This window comes from Leiobunum rupestre, chromosome 6 (genome assembly GCF_980474605.1).
Source record: "Leiobunum rupestre chromosome 6, qqLeiRupe1.1.hap1, whole genome shotgun sequence".
Lineage (NCBI taxonomy): Eukaryota > Metazoa > Arthropoda > Arachnida > Opiliones > Sclerosomatidae > Leiobunum > Leiobunum rupestre.
Genome location: NC_143389.1, coordinates 40,484,772 through 40,508,951, shown reverse-complemented (window position 1 = coordinate 40,508,951; position 24,180 = coordinate 40,484,772). Strand labels below are relative to the sequence as shown.

The 24,180-nt window shown below is 38.2% G+C and overlaps 2 protein-coding genes across 14 annotated transcripts in view; both read left to right on the top strand.

Moving 5' to 3' along the window:
* The window catches only part of LOC149940936 (uncharacterized), a 70,786-nt gene extending 65,443 nt beyond the window's left edge, over window positions 1–5,343 (top strand). For 9 of the 11 annotated variants that reach the window (XM_090177229.1, XM_090177228.1, XM_090177227.1 and 6 more), the window contains 5 exons: window positions 80–195; window positions 260–628; window positions 945–2,129; window positions 2,577–2,653; window positions 2,725–5,343. In XM_090177229.1, coding sequence (XP_090033355.1) covers window positions 80–195; window positions 260–628; window positions 945–2,129; window positions 2,577–2,653; window positions 2,725–3,940 — 2,963 coding nt within the window. In that variant the 3' untranslated portion in view covers window positions 3,941–5,343. The remainder of the gene's footprint in view (window positions 1–79; window positions 196–259; window positions 629–944; window positions 2,130–2,576; window positions 2,654–2,724) is intronic. The other 2 variants (XM_090177233.1, XM_090177238.1) reach the window with 2 other exon arrangements.
* Window positions 5,344–22,096: 16,753 nt separating this feature from the next.
* Grip (Glutamate receptor interacting protein) overlaps window positions 22,097–24,180 on the top strand; it is a 34,292-nt gene continuing 32,208 nt past the window's right edge. For 2 of the 3 annotated variants that reach the window (XM_090177279.1, XM_090177280.1), the window contains exon 1: window positions 22,097–22,270. In XM_090177279.1, coding sequence (XP_090033405.1) covers window positions 22,225–22,270 — 46 coding nt within the window. In that variant the 5' untranslated portion in view covers window positions 22,097–22,224. The remainder of the gene's footprint in view (window positions 22,271–24,180) is intronic. The other variant, XM_090177281.1, reaches the window with a different exon arrangement.

The window sequence follows — 24,180 nt, the reverse complement described above, 5'->3', positions numbered from 1 at the left end:
ATTTTACAAGCTGGTAGGCAATGAGATTTTGAAGTAAATATAGGTTTAAAATAACTTCCTTGTAACTTACTTGTTACAGGAAGAATGAGAACAGTCAGTGCTCCGGCTCCACCTCCTTTGAGGCAACCTCCACCTGTCTCTGTTACCCCCTCTATCGCAGATAAATCAGCAAATAGGAGAAAATCTCGTTTTCAGGTACTATTATTATTTTAAATTTATATGAAATCTTGCAAAAAATAAAACTAATATTTTTTAATAGGTAACTTTGGTAAAAGAAGATCCCCTGAAGAAAGCTCACGAGGAGCCTGCAGCTATAAGCCAAAGTCAACAGCAAGATCGAATTGCTTCTCCAATAACAGCCCAGCCGACTCAAATTGCTGGAAGCTCCCATGTTCAATCTCCTGGCTCTCCTAGTAGAGTTCTTCATTCCCAACCGAACACTCCTCCTTACTCTCCAGTAAAAATGCACCATTCGCATCCACCACCAATTTCAACTACCAGTAAAGGGAGGTTCCAAGTTACCACTATAAAGGAAGATAGCATTATGGCTTCCATACCAGAAGTACCTTTCCCTGATACGAAACGACACGCAGTTGGAGTCCAGTGTGATCCACCAGTAAGCAACGAGGTAAAAACTTCTCATTAATTGACCAGTTATTTATAGGGAAAACCAATAGGCTAAAATAATCTTAGGTTGTTATCATCCTTTTTATGAAGTTTAAGAATATATACTATATGGTTATAGTAAAAGTTGGTTTTTCAAGTTTTTAATCAATGGTTGTAGATCTCTATGTTAATAATTTTATCGTGAAGCATCTTGACAGCCACTAACGCAAATTATGTAATTCTTATTGCATTATATTAAATTATAGACCTAACCATGCACGGCATTTTATTTTGGCTTATTTTCGATTTTTTTTCCTTGGGGGGGAATGATTTTTTAGGGCATTCAAAGGGGCAGTTCTCCTTACAACAATAATAACAACAATGCACATCCAAACTATTCCCACCACTACCATCAATACACTAACAGTCACAACCATTCTCCTGGATGTAATACCCGGCTATGCAACCCGCATAGCCCTACCACTCAATCGACCATGAAAAGTCAGTTTCACTATGAAGGACAACCTGAAACAACATTACCAGATAGCGCTTATTCAACTTATTCAAAGACTCATTCCGTGTCATCCAGTATGGAGCATTTGTGCGATTCACCATCACCTTATGGTTCTAGTCCTGATTTTGGAGCTTTAGGAAGCTACGCTACATTTCCGTATCCAGGTACCAATGGGGGATCTCCTAGAAGATCTCCTTATTTTGGAGAACAACACACCACAATGGCTAATCCTGGAAATGAAAGTCAGTTGATGAAGGCTTTCCTAAATATGGCTTCCCAACACATACGTGGCCCTGTTTCTCAACATTTGTCCGGTTCAACTCAAGATTTGAATGGGAACAAAGTAAATAACCATGATGGACTGCCAACTCACCTGCTAAGTGTTCCATCAAGTGGCACTTTCAGCCCAACACAAGTTCATCAACCACATCCAATGCAGTCTCAGTCTTATAACGTTTATAACACAATCGCTCATGGCAACCCAGGCTACTTTCTTCAAGGATCTAACCTCGGGAGCAGCGTCTACCAAGGAGCTGCAACTTCCTTTGACGCTTACCTTCAAAGTTTGGCCAATCCTTTGACCATAAGAATTAAGCTTAAAGATGTGGACACCCAAACAGATGAGGTCAGTGTACGCCACATTGCCGTCAACACTTTAGCCCTTAATACTCCGCTTCAGAAGACTAAAAGCGAGGGCTCTTTGGTTGCTAAGAGACCTAAAAAACTTTACTTTGGTGGCAGAGAAGGCAATTGCGCAACCCTTTCACAACCGTCTACTCCCGAAAATTATAATAGTAGCATGGGACTTTGTAGCCGGGCACTAAGCAATTCCTCTATCAACGGTACAAAAGCTCCGCCCTTAAATCAATGCCGTTCTGTATCTTTCGATAATACTTCAGGAAAACTGAATAAAAGCCCCAGCATGATTGACGTAAATTCTTCTAGCTCCACTGGGCGAGGCAAAAGCATGATAGAGTATGGTCGAAGCCTGTCTTTGGGCCAGTTTTTGGTAAGCCATATCAAATGCTAATGCGCTTATACACAACCAACGTCCTTGTTTTTTGGGAAGAGGTTTTAGGAAATACCGCTTTCTACGCATCTATTGTTATATCTTCTATCACTTTCGCTGGCAAATGCTTAAATTCCAATTTATCTGCAATACTATTTTACAGCTCTATTCTGTGCTTTGTAACATAAGCTTTACAAAATAGATAAGACCTAGTAAGTTCATGTCTGTAGTAACCCCAAAAAGTGTGGCTTTCATTGGTTGTATAATTAACCTTTGTAGTAATTGGTAGGGTTTGGTTTAAGCTGTATTTTATTAGTAGTCTTTTTCTGATTGACTAATAACATAGTGTATGAGAGGTTTATAGAGTGAATGCAGGTTTTGAGTGAATGTAAACTTGCTACATTTGAAGATGTGGGATTATTAATTTTGAGATACTTGCACTTTTAGAATGCATTGGCTTCTGATGAGTTGAGAGACTCAGAATTGGATACCACGGATGAATTTTTAAAGCAGTTGTTAACTAGGTATTTTTTATTGTACCACTTAAGTAAAATATGCAAATTAAAGAGAAAAATAACACATTTCAATTTTTAAGACAACAACAAGAGAAAGAAGAATTGGATAGGAGACATCAAAACGAAATTGAAGCTTATAAAATGAAATTACGAATGCAAAATGAAGCCATGAATTATAACTCCTCTTGGTCAAATTATGACGAAGGTATAGGAACCATGGTGACTCATTCAGGAAATATCTACAATTCTCACCAGCCAGGGGTTCATGGAACACCCCTAGGTTTACATTCCCATCAAGACGGCTTGGTTCCTAGGTCTACAGACTATTCTATGCATCAGAATTTTGGAGTGTCAAATGCAATGTTCAACCAACAAACTGTTCCTCCTTTCTTCCCTTTGTCACATTCAAAATCTGTGCCAGCTCTGCCAAATAACATTCCAACTTCTTGCCCATATTCTTCTCCCACCAGTTCATATTGCACCCCGGTTGGGTCACCAAGCAACACTTGCGTCTCTCCCGGTTTTTCACCAATTCATCAACCATTCAACTTTCAACCAAATGTCTTCCCCAGCCCGCAAAGGACTGTCTCCTCTCATTGTCTCAATGATCACTATTCCTGCGCTTCTTCCCATTTGCAAAGGCAACAGCAAGTTACACCACCACCTCATTCACACGAAATGAACACTTTTCAACAACATCCAATGAAATATTACGGGGAAGCTCAAATACCTCGCACTCCCTCCTCACCTTCTTTGAGTAAAAGTCCAGCACCCGCTCGTAACCGTACTGTTTCAGATTTGATTCAGTTGGCTGACTTGGGTGCCAAAGTTAAAATTGGTAGTACTCCTGTTTCCAATAGTGTACCCTCAACACCAGCACCATCAACTTCTATAGTGGTAGACCAAAAATTAACTCTAAACCAAATGAAACAACGGCAATTTCAAGATTCGGCATTTAGCTCTTACAACCATCATAGTGGCTTGGCAGTGCAAGCGCAGAATGTAGCAGCGTCACCCCAGGTTGCGAGAAGAGTAGGAACGCCTCCAGTTTACCCTAGCAACATTAACCATCCAACTTTGCAAGACCGTCACAGCCACGCTTTTACAACAAGTCCTGGACCTAGTCAGGTTCAACAAGGCTGGATGAGTCCGAGTACCACCATGTTTAATTATCAGTATCCCAATTCTTGCAGTTTTGGACATCCAGCCCCTCCGCTAGCTCATTCTACGTCTACAGGAGTACTAAATCAACATGGTTGCCCTTCTTGCGCTACTCACAGCAATGCAAAAAAATAATGCAACTACATTTTTTTTAATTCCTTCTTTCTTTAAATGAGCCAAGCGTTTCTTTCCGAGAGAACCATTCTTTTTGAATTACACGCTTATTACCCGTGCCTTTAAAACATCTCTAATTTCTTAATAAGAAAGAATAATAATAAAGAAAATGTATTTAAAACACTTTCAGTCATCAAAATAATGTATTCCTATGTATTTTGAAATGTCACTTGTTATATTATTTTTCTTTCTAGTAAAATTATTATTATCTTAGAAAGTAGATATATTAGCAGTGATATCAATATCTTAAATAGGTCTTCCTACAAGGAATATATTATACTTTTAAAAGTGATGGCTTTAAGGTTTTTTGGCAATTCCATGGAGCTCCATGGCAATTCTAAACACTAGGTGACTATTTTGACTAAGAGAAAGGGCTTTTTTAGAAGTATTACATGTACCTACAAAGTAAATGCTGTATATTTATCGACAAAATATGCGTAACCAAGTTTTTGTGTTTAATATAATATTTAATCTGAAAGGGAAAAAATGAGAGAAAGTTCGAACACTCCTCCCAGTAATGTTTTTTTCCTTACGTTAAACTAACTTTGTCAAGAAAATGGTGCTGTTTGTTTATGTGTATTAAGAGATTTTTAAAGAGTCTTTTAGATTTATGTTTAAAATAATAACCTCACAAAAGTTCCAACCTTGTTTTTCTGATTATTATTATTTTTAATTCAGAAAGACTTTTATTAAAAGTGTCAAACGTTATTTTGTAGTGAGGCAAGCGCAAGCTTAATTTTAAAAAAGGATATATTTGGTTTAAAATAGGGGGAGGGACGGCTTTATAATAGAGTGGTTAAAAAATGAAACTATATTTTTTATCTCTTTTTGTAATTTAATTGTAAATTTATTCAATTTAGTTTCAACTTATTTTTTTTTGGAGGCAGCTAGAATAATAGAAAATGTAGAGCAGGTATTTCCAAATACATTTATTTCAGTTTTAGTTAAAACTTTTCGAGTACTACGCATAATACTTATTTAATTTAATAGAACTTTTCTAGGGAAATATTACCTTTTTATTTCTGTAAGTTTTTTCATGCCGAGTTTCAAAATATTTAAAGGTATATTTAACGCTAAACAAAAAAAGCAACCACCCTCCCCCTAAAAAACTTTCGTGTCTTCGAGAAAAAAACGTTTTTGTACAGAGTGACTGTTTATTCAAAAGCGTTTTAAAATAAACTTTAAGAAAAAGAGTGTGTGATAAATAACGTCATCTTCGTAGTCAGAATGTTCCTTTTTTAAAAAAAATATGAAGTTAAAAAGATGTGTACATAGAAAATATGAGAAAATGGATTTTTGCGTTTCTAATTAGAAGCTGAGAATGAACGAAAGTTGGTTGCTCAAATAAAAAATTGCTTCTTCAATATTCTGTTTCGAAAGTCACTTATTTCAAAAATGTGTTAGCTGGGCAGCATAAGGTGGATACTTTTCGCTTGTTCTCGGACTAAAGGTATACTCTTTTTAACAATAAAACGAACTATTCGCCTTTTTCTTGAATAATAATAGTCTTGGTCGATAATTCAAAAACGCCGCCGATCAGTTTAGTAAAATATTTGCGGCGGCGTAATCGTCGGCCATTTTCGGTATGGAGATACAGGCCGGAAGGCAGGCAAGGCTGCCAGATTTTGATAGTTCGAAAACGGCCAAATGTTTTCGTTTTCAAAACGAAAATTGTGCGGCGTAGCTATCGACTAAGACCAAAGATACTTTTAACTCGTACCCTAGATTCGAAATCACTCTCACGCGTTGCCGATAGCGTTTACTCCCTTCCCGCTGGAACTCAGAAAAAATTCGCTCCATGGTTTGTGCCTTACCGCAACCGATGGAGCCCGATTTTTCTAAGGTCACGTGCCGGAAAAGGGTAAACGCTTCATAACAAAACCGTCAATGGGAAAGCTCTCAGTATTCGAATCTAGGGTACGAGTTTAAATTATCTTTGCTAAGACCATTACACTACACCAGCGGTTCCCAAAAGGTGTTCCGCGGAAGGGTCACAGGGGTTCCGAGAATTCGCAGCGCGGCCATCTTTGTTTGTGTCAAGAGTATTTTAAGATATGTAAAAAAATGAGTTGGGGTTCCGCCAGAATTTGGTGGATAATTTAGAGTTCCATACCAAAGACTTGGAAATAATTAAGGACGAACATAGTCATCTACAGGAGAAAAATCAACATTTACAAGTAACCGTTGAGGAGCTTACTCACACGGTCCAAGCTTGGTGAGAAGAATGATGTGAGAGCTGCTTAGTCTGACAGTGATAGTGAAGAAAAATGTTTTTGACAACATAAAACGGAAATTTTTCCTATTTAAGTCATATCGGATCATTTTCACCCATTTGGTTCAAATTGATCAAAATGTGATCAATTTTGATTTTCTTCGTCAATTTTTAACAAAATATCGAAAAAAAAGCGACCTCACCATCATGCGCAGAGACTAACTAGCAGACCAGAGCAGGGTAGCCGGTCCCAAGAGACTGAACCCATGAACCAGAACCCTCTTCCTCTGAATAACGCTCGGGGGGACAGGAATCGCAGCAATAACGCAATTCCCCGAACCTATGCATTTTGATCTAGTTTCAGAAAAGGCCCCTGCCACTTGTATATATGTAAATAAACATTTTGATACTGTAAATTCGTTTGTACAAACTAGAACACAAAAACATCGCGCAAGACGTAGCCGTTCTAATCGCAAGAAACCAACAAACCTCCTCCAGTTTGGATTTGGGAATGTACAATTTGCCCGATCGGAAGCTAAATATGCAGAAATTGCCCAAATAATGAAGAAAAAAGGTCTATATTTCTATGGCATGATAGAAACTCATTTGAGAGGTGGGGAGACTCCAGATATACCCAGGGGGTGTAGCTGGATTGGTGTTAACCGCACTGGTAAAGAGAAAAAGGGAGAAGGAATAGGGGTGTTATACTCCGAAAACAAACCAATCTCAGTCATCCGACGATGTCGAGAACACCCGTGGTTCAAGGTAGATGGTATGAACGATGTAGTTTTGGCCTTGGTATACTGCGCCTCTGGAGAAACGCAACAAGCTAAAGCCCTTAATAAGATAATTTACTCTTGCCTGGAAAAAGATTCAATTGAGTTGACAGAAGCGGGGAATAATATTCTATTAATGGGTCATTTTAATGGCCACATCTCTGAACTGGGGGAGGAAAATGAAAATGGAAAACGCTTGAAACAGTTCACAGACGCTTTTAATCTTACAATTGGTAACTTGGCTCCGGTCTGGGAGGGCAGACATACTAGAAAGGGTAATAAATCCCTAACCACGGTTGACTATGTACTTTATCGTGACAGTCTTATTGATGCGGTGACCAAGATTCAGATTGACGAGCTCGGATCCAACAGCGTTGCCAGTGATCATTGTAGAATTTTTACCACAATGTTGTCGTCCCCTTCAGCGAGAACTCAATCTTCAGAAACTACCCTAGAGAAGGAAACCCCGAAGGTCTGTTGGGACTTAAGCGATGAAAAAGGCTTGAAGAAATTCTTGGAAGCTATGGAACACAACGTAGACTCTGGAATTGTCTCCTATACCGAGTTCGTTACGCGGTTACTAACCTGCCTGCAAGAGAACTTGGGAACTAAACGTATAGGAGTAAAGTCAAAAGATGGTATAACACCAAAACCATGGTGGGATCGAGAAATAGCGCAGAGTATTAAACAGAAAATTAGCTAATAAGGAACACAGAAAAGCGGTTAAGCAAAATCTGGAGGCAGCAGCAACCCGTGAAAAATGGGACACATATCAGAAAGAACGTAAAGCCTCCAAGCTGTTGATTGAACAGAAAATAGCCTCCCATAAAAAGAAATTGGAAAAGGACAGTGAAACCGCTGGTAAAGATAAGGGGAGGAAATTTTGGAAATTCATGAAAAAATTGAGAGGCCAACATGAAGGAGAGACTCGTCCATTCCATGGCTTAAAAGCTCGAGATGGCTCAACCCTTTTACGTAAAAAGGAAATTGCAGATCGGGTAATGAGACATGGAAAATCTAATCCTGTCTAATCCTATCAACCAAAGCTTAGAACATTACACTGAAACAACTGAAATTACTAGTCCCAAAGAAAGCAAGGAGTCAGACTATTTCACAGCATAAGAACTGTACAGGGGTATTAGTAGATTAAAAACTGGGAAAGCAGCCGGTAGTGATCACATTTATGTAGAATGCCTTCGCACTCTGTGCCCAAAAGCTAGAGAATGCCTCAGGTTAATATTGAATAAGGTTATTGACTCTGGAGAAGTGCCGGAAGCCTGGACGGAGGCTAGAGTCACTATGGTTTTCAAAGGGAAGAACAAGGATGTAGATGACGTCGAAGCTTATCGTCCTATCGCAGTCACTTCTGGAATATATAAGCTGTACACAATTATGCTGAAAGAACGACTATCAAAGTTCCTGGAAGACAATACGATACTCAGTGATGTACAGAATGGTTTCCGTCCAAACCGTAGAATGGCTGACCATCTGTTTGTGATAACCCAGCTCATTGAACTGTCTTTTTACCAACATAGCGAACTGCAAATTGCATTCCTTGACATCAAAAAAGCATACGATAGCGTAAACAGGAAGCTACTCTGGGATTGCATGAGACGCAATGGAATCCCACCGGAACTTATAAGGACCATATCAGCTCTATATAAAACTTGTCAGTACAAATTCTCCATCGACCAAGTCACCACCCCTGCAGTTGCCAGCTTAGTCGGACTTAGACAAGGATGTCCTCTTTCCCCTGTGTTATTCGTCATTTTCCTAGATGACCTGGCTAAAAACCTTCTGACCACAAACACAGGAGCCTTTATTACCAATGTAGACCATAGAATATTGGTCACATGCCGGGCTATATGCAGATGATATTGCTATTCTCGCCAACAATAGCAAAGACATGCAAAAACTACTGGACATTTGTACAAAATTTGCTGGAGAAACGGGGCTATCCTTCAGTACATCTAAATCCGTTGTAATGGCCATGAATAATGGAAAACCAAACACACCCTTGGAACTACAAGGCTCAACCCTAGAATATGTAAATAGTTTCAAGTATTTGGGTGTCACTTTTTCGTCAGGCGAGCACTATATGTCATTAATGGAGGGTATACTAGTCAAACGGTGCAATACGCTACGATGGACAGTCAGGAACCTCGCGGAAAGATCGTACAACAAATACTCAGTTGGTCGGATGTTATGGAAAATCGTCGCAGTACCTGCTGTAACGTACGGGAATGAGGTTTTATGCCTCTCCCCAAGAGTTATGGATGTATTGGAAAGAACACAATTCGAGGTTGGAAAAACAGCCCTAAATGCGGGACCATTCGCGGCAAAAGCCTCGGTCCAAAGTGAAATGGGATGGTCCACAATGACAAACCGCGAAGCTAGAAGCAAACTATGTTACCTGGGCCATCTAAAGTTCTTACCAGACTCCAACCTTACAAAACAGATCATTAACTACATACGCCAGCATGGTGTCAGCACGAGCTGGACCAGACGAATTACTCGACTAGACCGTGAAATCGGTATCGGAACATCTAGGGGCCAGGCCACGACATATAAGGAATGGAAACAAGTTGTGACAACTGAAGCGAATGATAAGGCTATCTCTAATTGGCATGCTGCCGTTAGGTCAAAACAAAGTCTCCAAGTGTACGCTAGTAAAACCAAACCCCACACAGAAGAGTTCTATAAAGGGACTTGGTACAGTGGTTTGCTATTCCAGGCTAGAACGGGGGCACTGCTTACCAGTTATAGACAGTCCCAACTGTTTGCTTTTTCCACACACACTGCCGCCTGTGTGGGGCAACGCAGGAAGACATCCGCCACATATTATTAGAATGTCCCGCGACTTCAACTGAAGATAGCTCTGAGTGGAGGGTAGCGCACACAGACACTGATATAAAACATACATTGGGACTTGACCTGGAACCCAACCAGACCTGGCACCCGCAGATGGTAGCCTCTATCCTCGGCCGTTGGCAAGTAAAAAATCGGAATGTAAACACTTAAACCTTGAGGGATACAACCCGCAATTACCTCATATGTTTTTGTTTTGCTTATTCTGTTTGTTTGCTAAACGAAAATCCAAAATTGTTAAAGTGTTGGTTGCACGAAATTTTAGCTATGGCTAATTAATGATTCATTAGAAAGAGCAAACATTTTATAGCAAGAACAGAAAATTTCATCAAAATTGGTTAAGGGGTCTTTGAATTATTATAAAAAGAAGTCGAAATGGTGGAAATCGAGATTTTCGGCGAATTTCCAGACTTCTAACGGCACCCATGACGTCAGAAAATGCGAAGCGTATCATTGGCTAATTGTCTGTAATACATTTCTTTACATCTGGGATTAAAAGCAGGTTGATTTAACACCCAGGAAAAAGTCCTACGCAGTAGTAATTGAAATAGGCATACACAAGCCTACGTAGTAGACAAACGATATGAAACCGAAGGCTCCTCATAAATTCTTCTTATAACGTCGGGTCGCGCGCACCGCGTAGCGCGTGCGTAAAAAAAAATATTTTTTAATTCGATAATAAGCCTGATATTATGATTAAAAACCTCTGGTTTGAAAACTTCTAAAAGTAAACAGAATCAATCCACTTCAGTTCCTTCTATTTTAGGAATAAAACTACAGCTTTGTCTTGCCCCAAATTGCTCGAGCTACGCTTAGGCTTGGAAATTGGTTTCGACAATGACATTTTTGGAAAGAGAACGTCCTGGGCTTCAAAACAAGCCCGCATTCATTCGTTTTTATTACTATCGATTTTTCGTGCAACCAACACTTTAAGAAAATGTTAGAAAACTTTATATAATTTTAAAATAACTTCTGCAATGATAAAGTATGCTATGTTAGCTGAGCTCACTTATGTAGAGCCGCCCTGTTTCAAAAGGGTATCTTAATGGCAGCTTCAATAAACACCTTTAAACCTTTAAACCTTAGTTTTGAAGGCTGTAGAGGTGTTTATAGCGTTTTGATGCGTAAATAATGTCTCTCTTAAACTTTATAAAATTACAAACCGGCCCTTGTTTTATTTATTTACTTGTGTTTCAAGTATTACGTAATATGTTGCTGGCAGCATGTAGAAGAAGTTTTCTGTTTAACTCTTTTATAATTTATAAACACCGTTAAAAAGTTATAATCTTTAAAAATTATTATACTATTATTTAAATATTAACCTACATTCGGTTCAATTAAATGTTTTTTAAAATTCATTTAAAAAAAGTTGTTTTTAGTTGATTTTTCCCATCTGACTAACGTTAAATTTTGGTCGTAGCGGAGCCCTGGCGGGAAAATATATACACGTTAAATTCAGGCGATTGGCGGGGCCGCTAAAGCGCGGTACACCCGATCGAAGTTGGCCGTGGTAAAGTGAACTGATAAAATCGTCTGCTTATCTACTAAAATGGCCACAGGCATAATGAAGTCATAGGGTTACTCTTCTTACCCTACTCCAAAATCCTAGAAAAAGCGAAGTATCCACCTAAGGTCTGTAGTTGATATGTAAAGATAATAAACTGATATATTCATCCGCTTATCCAGAATTTTACCACGACTCTAACTATTCGCCAGACTAAAAGAAAAGTAACTACCTAATAATAGCTTGAAATAAGCCTTTTCAGGTTAAATAGAGCCACGTAGCTCTAAAAACTGGAAAGGCTAATTGTAACAATACGTAGAAATTATGAGGAACTAGTGTGTTCTATTTAACGTACTTAATCTGTACGTTTTGATCTACATTCCATCTAATTACTAATTAAAAGCTAGTGGTTTGTGAGCTAATTTGTATCAATTGAGGTCTTATTATAAGTTGTATTCACTTATTTTCTTAGGCCTAGACGAAAGAAAAAAGGAGTCTTATTCTTATTTTAACGATCTTCTTTAGTCAAACCGCTTCGCGTCCTTCCCCCACACATCCTCCCTCCCCATTGCTTCTTCTGTCTGATCCCAGTAGCGTGACGATTCCTCAGCCATTAGAGTAAAATTGCTCTTAAGCTTCCCTTATCCTTTGGTTCCCCCCCCCCCCTTGGGATTTCCCTTTCAACTGAAATTGCGTTTAGTGTTGTAATAGAGAGTTAAGCTTGAAGGGGTTTTTTTTTATTCAAAGAAGGAAGAAAGAAAGGCTGATAGAGTCTGAGAAGACCGCGAGCCCGGCGAAGATTTGATGCGTGAGTGTAACGTGTGGGACAAATTAAAAATATTCAATCGACGGATTTTGAAATGAAGTTTTAGCGCGCGACACTACAGTTACATGTCTTGGGCACACAGCCTTCTTTGCGTGCTTTTTTGACCATAACATGTAGAGGTATTTTCACACGCAAAATGAATTTTAAAAGCCGTCAATTGGCAAATAATTTTATTCCAAAACATTAGAGAATACGTCCTGCAGTTTATCCAAATATTTCCAGGACCAGGTCAGTGAAACTGATGTAACCCCTATTATTCTTAGTGAAAATACGAAATACCGTACGTTGCGGCGCTTATTATAATATCAAAGTAATACGGTTAATTAGCATCACGTCACTCCGTTTTTTTTATACGTAGAAGCATATGTAACAATCATTCATAAGTGTACCATGAATGTATTTATATACATGGGTGTATATGAATAAATTCATGGTGTGCCTATGAATAACATTCCCAGTAGAAAAAATTCAATGGGACCTTGTTTCACACGCGCTATTGAAAAGGTTGCTATGGAAACGAAATCGCGTGAATGCGAGGCACGAGCTAAAGTGTAGATTGGCAAAGCTAGAAACGCGCGAGGAGTTCTCACTAACTTCCGTTTCCCATCACCATCAGTTAAGTTGGTGATGCGTATTTCGTCACGGAGTTATAAGTGACGTAATTTACGTCATATCCCACAGGGCCCCCAGAGGTTCTATAATTCCTGAAAAATCCCTTATTTTCAAAAATTACCTAGAACATCCTATATTTTTAGCACAAAAATCCTATAATATCCTAGAATTTTGATATTTTGCCCATTTCAAATCCCGCCACTCACAAGGAGAGTACCCGAGGTGTTTATTGCCGATTTTGTTCAAAGTCGGGCGTAATGTAGACTTATATGAGATATGAAATTTCCCAAAAGGAGACGTTGCACTACCCATTCGATTTGCCATGGCAACCGAAAATGTTTTTGACCACTTAAAACAAAAAAATCTCCATTTAAAAAAGCATGGGATTTTCACGGTTTCACAGCTACGAAAATTCTTAAAAAATTTAAAATCACGAGATGGGTAATTTGGACCACATTTAGGTAAATTTCATAAAATTTGGGTAAATTGGAACATTTTTGTTTTAAGTGGTCAAAACAATTTTCGGTTGCCATGGCAAATCCAATGGGCATCTCCTTTTGGGAAATTTCATATCTCATATAGGTCTACATTACGCCCGACTTTGAACAAAATCGGCCATAAACACCTCGGATACTCTCCAATTGCTAGATTTAGTTAAAGGATAAATTCCTATACCAAGTCATTATAGTCTATACTTTGGTTATTGTTAACATGGTATATTTTTGTGATAAAATGGTTAGTTTTTTTAAGTGAAAATCAAAAATTTATTAAACTAAATATAGGTAGATTTTGTTTTTAAATGCATAAAGTTAGTAAATGAAATAGAATATATACACTCTTTTATATCCTTATTTGTGAGAGCTGCCATTTTATTACAGGTCTGATTTCAAATAGCGCATGCAAGGCCGCTTCACGCGGTCAAGTGCACGCGACGTCCCGAGCTGATGAACACGTGCAGGCGCCCTTGCCTGTACTATTTTAAATTAGGCCTGTAATGAAATGGCCGACTTCGTAAAAGAGTGTATAGTCTTATAAAATCCTATAAATTAAAAAAATTGTCTTATAAAGTCCTATATTTTTTATTTCCCGTGAACAAGGCTTCAAGAAAATGGTAGAAGGTAATAGACGCTTCAATTGTTCAATACTTCTTAAAGGGAGTATGAACTAAATAATACAAAATTGTCCGCTACTACGCGATACGGACTTGTTAGTTAACGTAACTAGCGCCAATCATCCTTAGCTTATATAAAACCTGATGATAGGAATGTGAAATTTGTTGATCAACTAGAAACATGGATTTCCTACTACGTTTAAAGGGAGTACGAACTTCCATATTCCTGGTAGATCAACACGTTTAAAATTTCTGCCACAAGGTTTAACATAAGCTAGGGATGATTGGCGCTAGTTACGTTAATACACAAGCTGTAGCGCTTGATAACGGATGATTATTCGATTTGGTTGATACTCCCCTTAAACATTTATATTTTGAAAACTCGTGCAAAGGACATTGAAGCGATTCCGTAATGGCAAAATAATTGCGATAAATTTTTGGAGATTTAAAAAGAAGAAACACTTGAGATGTTTAACTAGACGCGCTCCTGATTCTTTATCAGCCCGAGTAAAATACAGTCAGCGTCACAGACACGCGAAAGAGAAGACCAGGAAGATTCCTCGTCCAGAACGAAGAAGGCGCCGCTAAAAAGGGACTGTTGCGTTGTCTCGAACGTAGGCCCTTTCAGCCCGCAGACGACGGAGGGGTTTCGTGTTGTTCCGCCGCCGAAACTATTTCCCCCCGAAAAGGGCGAAGCTCGGTCGACGGGGGAGTGACTCCACCCGGACGATTTCTTCTCATTAAGAAACGCCAAAGATTCGTTAAACTTTTATAATAGAACCCGCGAGATATAATAAAAGTCGGTGTATCTCAGCGGGGGTGCGTTACCTAGATCCTGGAAGAAAAGAATTTTGAGTTGCTTGGAGAAACGACCAATCTCGTGGGAGGCAAGGATTCTTTTCCGTTTAAACCTCGGGCATGTCAGAAGCAATTTCGTGCGTCCGAAATCCCAGAATCATTTTACAAAGAAAGCGGACGTTCTTGTGTCGGCTGGACGCCGAAAGCGAACGTTCATAAATCACCGCGCGATAATTAATAATAATCAGTCTGACTTCTCAAATGAGAATCTTTAAGAAATTTGGATCAACTGCGACTTCTGGTAACGTACTCTTTTCGTAATTACGCTTAATTTAAAGGTTCAATTTACTACCTTCATAAGTAACATAGTAACACTAAGTATGGCATTTTTATCGTTCGTGGTATTATTATAATTCGAATTGGGAATATTTTGAGTTCTAAATTATACCTTGATTAAGAAGGTATTATTGTAATTCAAATTGAACTTATTTGTCCACGAGGGGTTTATCTGCTGGACAAAACCATATACGTGATAGCTCTGAAAATGAGTTCGGTGAGAATTTTTGTTGGTTGTCATACATTTTGGTGTAATGTTACCATAAGTCTATAATATTATTACATAAGTTTGTTACTTTTGGGGAATATTTTGCTGAGAGCTAGACGTGGTAGCAAGCGGACGCAAAACGGCGACACAGCCAGTAATGCAGTGTGTTTTGTGAATAGCTCTCAGTAAAACCTTTGCATGTGGAGAATAGGAAGTGTCATACTTATGTAAAAATATTATACACTTATGATGTCACTTATGATACCATATGCATAAGCACTATATATAATTTAGACACGGTCTTGAGGATATTTCGTAATTTCTGAAGTTAACTTATGAACATCGAAAAACTGTTTTATTTTAATTGTAAAATTGTAGATTTTATTTTTAAAGGGATACAAAATCATTTGAATTTGAAGGTGGGGCTACAGAATCACGTGTTTTGCGAAACGTGAAGGAGGGTTAGAAGGTACCCGAAACTCAACCCGACTTTTTCAAACGATACTGTGGACCTTTCATTTGCCCACATTTCACTTGAGGGGTTATAAAATCCGTTATAACACGATTGAAACCTCCTTGGCGATGACATATGGATAATTTATTTCCTAAGAGTTCAAGAGCAAAAATATATCCTTGAAATTAATTTACCGAAAAATATTTCTGGTATGACTCATATCTTTGGTGTAAAATGAAAATCTGCTCGAAAGAAAGAGCAACCCTCTTTTATAAATAGCTTGTCGAACGTAAGAAAACCTCTAATAGGCTTTTATGTCGTTACGCGAAACAAGTAGGTCTATTTCGCACGGGCGGTGGACTAACACTATGACCTCTAAAGGTCAAACGAATATCACTCAAAACGTCACTCGGGTCGTAGACATTTACGCGGGGTATAAAATAAAAAAGTCTTAAATTAGACTATCACCCCGCTGCTTGTCCCCACAGTTTGGGGTGGGCCCCGAAAAATGTTGACATTTGACAAACGACCATGTTCGTCTTCGGAATGACTCCCGTCCATTCGAAGCTAGAAAGGTATACCTACTACTTTCGGCTTATGGAAATGTCATCCCGTCGAGATAAAAATCCCGGATCTAGGATTTAAAATATTCAAATCGGCGAGCTTAAAAAAAGTAATGGACGGATGTCTTTTCCAATTCATTGATTTAGAAACAATAGATTCTTCAATTTACCCAAAGCTTTTTTTCTTCTTTGTTTAAAAAAAAAGAGGGAAAATTTCGGATGAAATTTCATCTCTTACGCGCTAAATTCTCTTTCGGCTTCCGCGCGGACCAATTTCCCGTCAACATAGAGGCAAAGCCCACGTACGAAAACGTGTAGGGGTCTAAACGTAGATTTATCGCGCGCAGACTGTTTACCCTACGCGTTTTCTAGCGCGGGTTTGACCTGTATAATAGTCGAACCGTTACGTGTGCGTAAGATTTCATCAGCTCTACGATTTTTCGCTGCGGAATTCTTTTGATAAGCTTTCAAAATCGGAAGATTTACGTTCCGGTTTTTGCGCTTTTAAAAGATTTATTTTTATTCATGACTCGTTGAGTGCCATCTAACGGCCAGTTTGATAGGCCTTTAAATTAGATTCGCTCGCAATTCTGGATATTTTATATTTCAATTTCCAACGTCCTAAGGCTCTGCTAACGAAGTGGGCAAAGACCCTGTAAAATCGTTGAACCCTAAACACATTATGGGCCTGATTGTGTAGCTCACACATACGCCGCGAGCGAACTTGCAGTTGGAACTGTATGTTCCAGGTAACGATATCGAGGAATCTCCTCCCAAAGCTAATTTTTGATTGAGACCAAGGCTTATTGAAAATGAAAACGCTTTCTTAATGAAAATTAACGCCGTTTTCAGCGAAATAATGACAAATTATGGGTTCTAATTATAAACGTAAAATTTACTATTATAAAGACTGACTTTGTTATTAAAGGTACTTATTTTGAAATTTGTGACCAAAAACGCGTTTTTACCAGTATTCGTAGGTTGCTCGTGGGTGTGGCTTGAATTCGTTGCCATAGGTCGGCCTTGACATTAAGACGCCCATGGCGGTCATGGGAATATTTCGCAGGTCGTGTAGTTTTGCCTCGTGATCTGTGACGTCAAATTAATGTCATGACGGCCATTTTAAGGTGGAGCTTAGCTAAGACGCTACGAGCAAGCGCCCAATTTATCGCCATCAAGTAGAGATCAACTACTAGCTTGTCCTCAGTAGCTAAAGTATAGTGTTTCGTCTATACAAAGTTAAAAGCCCCTCTATTTTGTTCAATGACCACCCACTACACCATCATGACCCGCTTTCGAGCAATCCCTAACCATCCAAACCATTTTTTTTTTCATTTTAATAATTTCGTGGGAGGTGTGGGATAAATATGCACGTGACGCCATCGGCCCAAAGCCAGAGCAGTCCCTGTAACCTAGGAGCAACAAACACAGCACCCCACACAAGGAGAACGCAACCCGTCAAAAGTCGTGGATTTTCTTGTGTACAATTTTCATTGGTTAGACGCTTCAGCGCCTGCTGCCGTCGGAAGGGGATAATTCGGAAATTGTCTTTCCCCCCGCCCGTAAAACGTTCAGTGTAAAGGTTCGTCCAATGAAATTTGTACACAACACTGCCTTAGCGTGTTAAAGGCTAGCTGCGTTCTCCTTGTGTTTGTTGCTGCTAGCTGTAACTGTCTGTCTACTTGGATAAAGTCGTATAAACAAGAGGCTATAAGAATATCTTATCTCCAAAATCTAAGCAAGGCGCAAACACGTCGTAAGAGAATGTAATATTCTATAAGGCCTGTATTTCTGAGGGGTAACTTCACTATAGTCAACGATGAGATTTTTAGGCGTTGAGATTGTCTTTCGTGATATTGTCGACGTTTCTGGGATACTTTTTAAAAATAGAACTCTCACTCCGGGAAAAGGAATTCTGCCATCTTCATTTCGCTCTTAAAAGGCAGAAAAGTAACGCGCTCTCTTTTTCCAGCCGTAAAATAAATATATGGCGCGTGTCAAACGTACGGTGTAACTCGAAAAGACAGTCCAAACTTTGAAATTTACTGTTTTTGACCTAAATTGATACTGACACTCCGTGGTACTTCGCAACAGCAACGTTTAATGGTTATGTTTATCAGTTTTAATTATTAAAAAAGGTTTATAATAGTGAGTAGATAATTGAAAAGTATGTAAATTTAATAAGCTTAGCGGAAATTCAAATTACCAAAGAATGAAAAGAATGTTTTAAAGCTGATAATTTTTCGTTGTATATTCTGCGAAATATCATGACTTTATCAAAAGTTATATAATTAATTTGAGATTTAAACACGGCTCTCTTATTTTCAGGGTTGGCTGATTTAAATCAACTTTATTTAAATTACAATTTAAGTCGCGATTTAAAACAATGATTTTTTCAATAGTATTTTTCAAGAAGAAAAAACCTCGCCAATTGCTATAATTTAGGTTTAAATCAAATCTTTCTTGTACTTCCCCCTAATGTTGCATTTTGGGTGGGGATTCTGCCGAATTTCTTTTGTAAAGTACCAAAATATGTTTAAAAAAAACTTCTATATGATTATTGAATAAATAAATAAATTCATTATACATATATTAAAAAATTAAAACATTTGTTTTAGGTAAAATTATGATACTAAATTATATAAAACTTTGAAATTTTAATTAAAATCAAGAAAATCCACAAAAATAAAAAAAATCAATAAAAATCCGATTTAAATAAAAAAAATCGATTTTGGTTAAATAACGGGGAACGCACGGTGGCACGTTTCAATTAAAGATAAATAACGAAGCCCCTAATGTTGTGTAGCGCCATCTTCAGCATAGTCAGAGTACACATTTTACTCATTAAAGCAACTGTCGGCTTTACCATTACCACCTGTATTATGAAAAGGCCCCTGTTATTAGAGATGGCCATGAATCTATACGATCCTTTGAAAAAAAGCGACTTTAGTGGAGACCGTGGTGCCATCTATTATTGGCCAAGAAGTTAAATACAAAATAGCCAAATGATAACGTCATCAGAGAACCATTGTTGAGTATTATATTTATACAACTTATACTCTATTTAGTGGGCATAAACGTAAATTATGTATCCCATGTAAAAATATTTTTAATAATTGCTGTAATTTATGTTATTGACCAATTTACAAACGATTAAATCAACACGAGGGGTACCTATAATTATCGCCTTTTGCGACAAAGTGTAGCTTATCTATCTTGTTTTGATGTCGATGATAGCGACATCTGTTGAAAAAAGAGCTACTTAACGTCTTTAAACTACTGCTAATTTTTGAATTATTCTGAACTTGTTGCCATAAAGGTCCTTTAAACTTCGTTGACACCTTAAAAGTTTATAAACCTGATTACGAAATTCACACGTATGCCACAAGTGAACTTGGCGCTGCGTAACGATGGCAAGGAATCTCCATCGACAGTTGATTCTTTCTTAAGACCAAGGCCTATTAATAAAATAGAATGGTTTTCATAATGAAAACTGACGCTATCTTTGGCGAAATAATGACAAATTATTAAAAAGGATAAAATTGACAATCACCAATACTCACATCGTTTCTAAAGATACTTATTAAGAATTTGAGATTAAACACGCTTTCACTGGTATTTTACTTATCGCCATCAACCTAGGTTTGTTAAATCATGCTATTAACGTCACTTCTTTTTACAAGGTGACGATTGTAGGCGTAATTTTCGCTATCAAAAAGCTTTCATATTTTTGTTTTAAGTGATAATTTCTAAATGAAGGGAATAGAGGCATATTTAGGCACGTTTTGGCGCGCTATACTGTAAAGAAGGGAGGTTTTTAGGATTATTTCGCGGAGTAGCATTGCGAATCGAAATGAAAACATGAACGCGCGTCGGTTCAAAAGAAATAAACTTGGAGGTTCGCCAAACTAAACTCCGCGAAAATTCGTTATATTCTACGATTTTCTCTTTTTGGTTGAGAACAACCGTAAAGGACTATTTGAAAATAAACCCTCAAACCTTTAACTGTGTTCAAGGGTTATTTTTAAGCGTTTCTTTAGTATCACGAAAGCCGCGCGGCGAAAATTGCAATATTTAAAAGAGAAGACCATGGTGCTAATTTACCCCTTGTAGTCGTCTCAAACACCGCGCTCCGGTGTAAGCCGTTAGAAACACTTCAACAGGCGTTTGGCCTATTTTGACCTATAATTGTAAAATTTATTATTAGGATGATTTAACGTATTTAGTCGATTTTTAGCTTACTTTTGGATGAATTTACTTATTCTTAAAGCCCAATATCGATTAGTATCCTTTTAAATAATTTATGGACACTCTGTAGCTTTGTACAAAGTTAGGTATTGTGCGCTTCGTTTTTAATTAAACATAAAGCCATGAGTTTATAATATTTTCCGTAAGTAGGACACGTCCTATTCTTCACATGCAAAACACTTTCTTAACGGTATTTACGACACACACTCTTTAGCGGGTTGGGATAATTTAGCCTTTTACAACACCTCGCTTGGGGGCGATTGCATTCCCGTGATGACGTCACTCTCTGAATAGCGCCCAGTAAAATATTTCCTTACGGAACCAAATTAAAGACTTCTGAATCCACCTATTTCACTTAATATCAAATTATTTTGTAATATGTTTTTAAAATGCGTGTTTACTTTTCAAACGCAGTTTAGCTAATCCTACTCGTAGATCGCGTTATTTTGTTGTTAAAAGCAATATTTTTAAAGTTTTGTGGGTTTATAAGTGAGGGGGCTAAGAAGAGAGGGGATACTGGGTACATCTCTTAAACTTGGCAATTTCGGCGAAGAGTGACGTTAATTTGTTTACATTCGGACATTTTTAAGCCCTCCTCTTTTTAGTGTTTTTTCGGGTTGGTTTTATATTGGGCACGTTCGGGTCTGTCACCTCGACTCGTGACAGATTAAAAGAGATAAAAGAGGGAAAAAATGCCGCTACCGACTGCTCGACTTCTGTCTTCCAACGCGACGTCGCGACTCCTGGAGAAGAACAGAAGCACGACGTACTTCATCACTCTCTATTTCCAGATAGAAAACTCCGAAATAATTACTCTTAAGCCTTAGTAGAGGCACGGCCAACTTTGATCACGCGCTGTTCGCGCTACAGCGGCCAACACATTCGTCGAAATTCCGCGAGCAAGGATTTTCCCCCTATAAACTGTACTATATTGTGTAGGAGGTCAGCGCCACGCTCGGTTGTTATATTGGTTTCAATGTAAAAACTATACTAAAAATAATAATCCGCTAGGGGCGCTGACGTCATACACATCTTTTGCTCATAGGTTACCACAGAAACGTCAACGAATGAGATGGACGCTGTAGCGCGAGAGATGCGCGAGACATCAAAGTTGGCCGTGGTAGAAGAGACTAAAATAAAAATAATTATCTTCTAGACCTACGAATTCAAAGATTTTAAAGCGCTTCAATCAAAAAAATCCTAAAAGTAATTTTCTCCTTGGCAAAAAAACCCGAAAGAAATAGATAAAAAACTGGTTGTTTTTCTACTCCAATCTATTTTTTGCGCGCCAAAAAAAAATGCTTTATTTCTATTGGCCTTTTCTTTCGTCACGTGTACGCGACGGCGGCGCTCCCTGGATGAGGACGCGAAAAACGTTCATCTATCTTCCGTTCGCTGGCTGCAGCGGCGAAAGTATGTCGCTGGCAAGGTAACAAAATTTCGATTCCAAGCGCTATGGTAAGAAGCCAACTTAACCGGCGTTTTCCGCACGCCATCCCAAATTCGCTACTACCAGTCGGTTTCCTTCGCTTTACCAAGCCGCGTCAGTCCCTTTGATTCCCTTCATCCTTTGGCGAAAATCATTTGAAAACGTCGTCTACTTACTTTTAAAGTGTTTTCTCTTAAAGAGAGGAAATGAGGTGCTTACGCGACCCTCCCTTTTAACGCTTTTAAGTGAATTGCTTCCGGCAAAAAAAAAAGACGCCAAAACCGTAATTGTATATAGACAATGTCCAGCTGTTTTAAAAGTCAATACAAGACGCGTAGTAAGTACTGTACGTAACTTTTCGCTTTTTCTTGTGTGTTTTCTATTTTTTCTCCCTTCGTAGCTAACTTTAGGCTTAGCTCCGAGTCTCCCCCTATCAACAGCCGGCTTCTTTTCAAACTTTTCTATCCCCCACACTTCATCTTAGCTCGAGGTTAGAGAACCAGAAGATAGCGGGAGGGAGAGAGAGCGAAGTTTATTTATATCTTTTACCGAAAAACTACTACTCTAACTTCAAACCGAGGCTTACGTGCTAGTGTTATTAAACTTACGGGGAAGGGTTTTTTTTATCCCCTTGTAAATATCAAGTGATCGGTAGATTCTACTTCTAGCGCCGAAGTAAACACTAGACGTTATAAAAGATCGCGGTAGGCCTAATATTCGTTTTATCACTTCGTGAATTAACTCGATTGTACTTTGGAGAATTTGAGATAGTCTAGCCCGAGTGTTTTTAGTCGAGCGAGCTTTCAGAAGGTATTGAAACAACCAGCTACTGGTATAAATCTTAGAAACGGATGTTTTGGTAATACAAATGCGATTGAAATTAATGACGCGATTGAAAAAGGTACCTTTTAGATTCTTTAAATAGACTAGGATTAAATTTAATTTTGATTGAGTCAGATAGTTCGTAGTTTTATTTTATACGCTTACGACGTAAGGAGTTTTAGTTTTAAAAGTTAAGCACTGATTTGTAGTACAAAAACTAGAATTCATAAACGTGTATTTACCGCATTCAAATTTCGAGCGTAATGTTTTCCGCCAACGCGCGTAGATGGCGACACTGAGCCCCTAACGCGTTTTTATCAAAACTATTATAGCCACGATTAGTATTCCGGTTTCGCAGTTTCGATATGGTTTATTATGTCTTCAATCGTACAAAACGTCGCTCAAGAGTGGTCATGGCTTATGACGCGTTAAAATAGAATATTTTTCCTCTAAAATACTCGTTTGGAATCCTAATATCAGCTTTTATAAAGTAAGATTCCTAGTGAATTTATCCTGAACCGAAACTATGTTTTCTGACCCAGACAAATTTACATTTATGATATTTCCAGAAATAAAAGTAATGGATGACTAGGTTCTAACCTGCAAATTCGACATTATAGAGGATACCTAATTATAGACAAAATATAAATTAATTATAACATATAAAATATTAATAGTATATTATAATTTAAACTAGTTTAAATAATTGGATGGATTTGGTCACTTTGTTTTATTGATTATTGCGAATTTTAAACATTTTATTCATTGAATTAAAAAAAAACGATTTAAAAAACATAACGAGTAGATGGAAACAGTCTGTGCACAATAAAGCTACGTCTACACTCTTAAACGTTCCCCATACGCCTTTCTTTAACCTGATTATAAAATTTTATCCAGGGGGTTTTTTTTTACCCCTTTGACCATTCTTCTTTGTAATAGGTTTTTAAAGGGACACAATTTTCTTAATTTTCCCGTGCAAGGTCTGGACAAATCGGATAATATGATTGACTAAATATGCTAACAAAATATTAACAACATTTTTTTAAGCGCCGCTGGATTAATTTAAGCGTAACTAATCAACTACACATTTACCCCGTTTTTAATTTAATTAACCACTTGGTGGAGTGGTTAGCAGTTAGCACAGCAAGAGGAGCCAGGTTCGATCCCAGTTTGTGGCACTAGGTGAAAACTCGGAACAACTCCCTCCGCGTTGAGTTTGCAAGTTCTCTCCCCACTGGTTTAAGGGTTTTTCCCCCAAGCACTTCGGTTTTCTCTTCCATAAATTGATAAAAACTTGTTGAGGTTAATAGCTAGTGTAGAGAGCTGTCGGCTCGCGTGGAATGAATCACTTTCCTACGCATTGTAACCCGGCCACGTGAATTAATGGCTTTAAAAGTCGCTTGATGACTCAGGCCTAAGGTGGTGCCCAAAAGT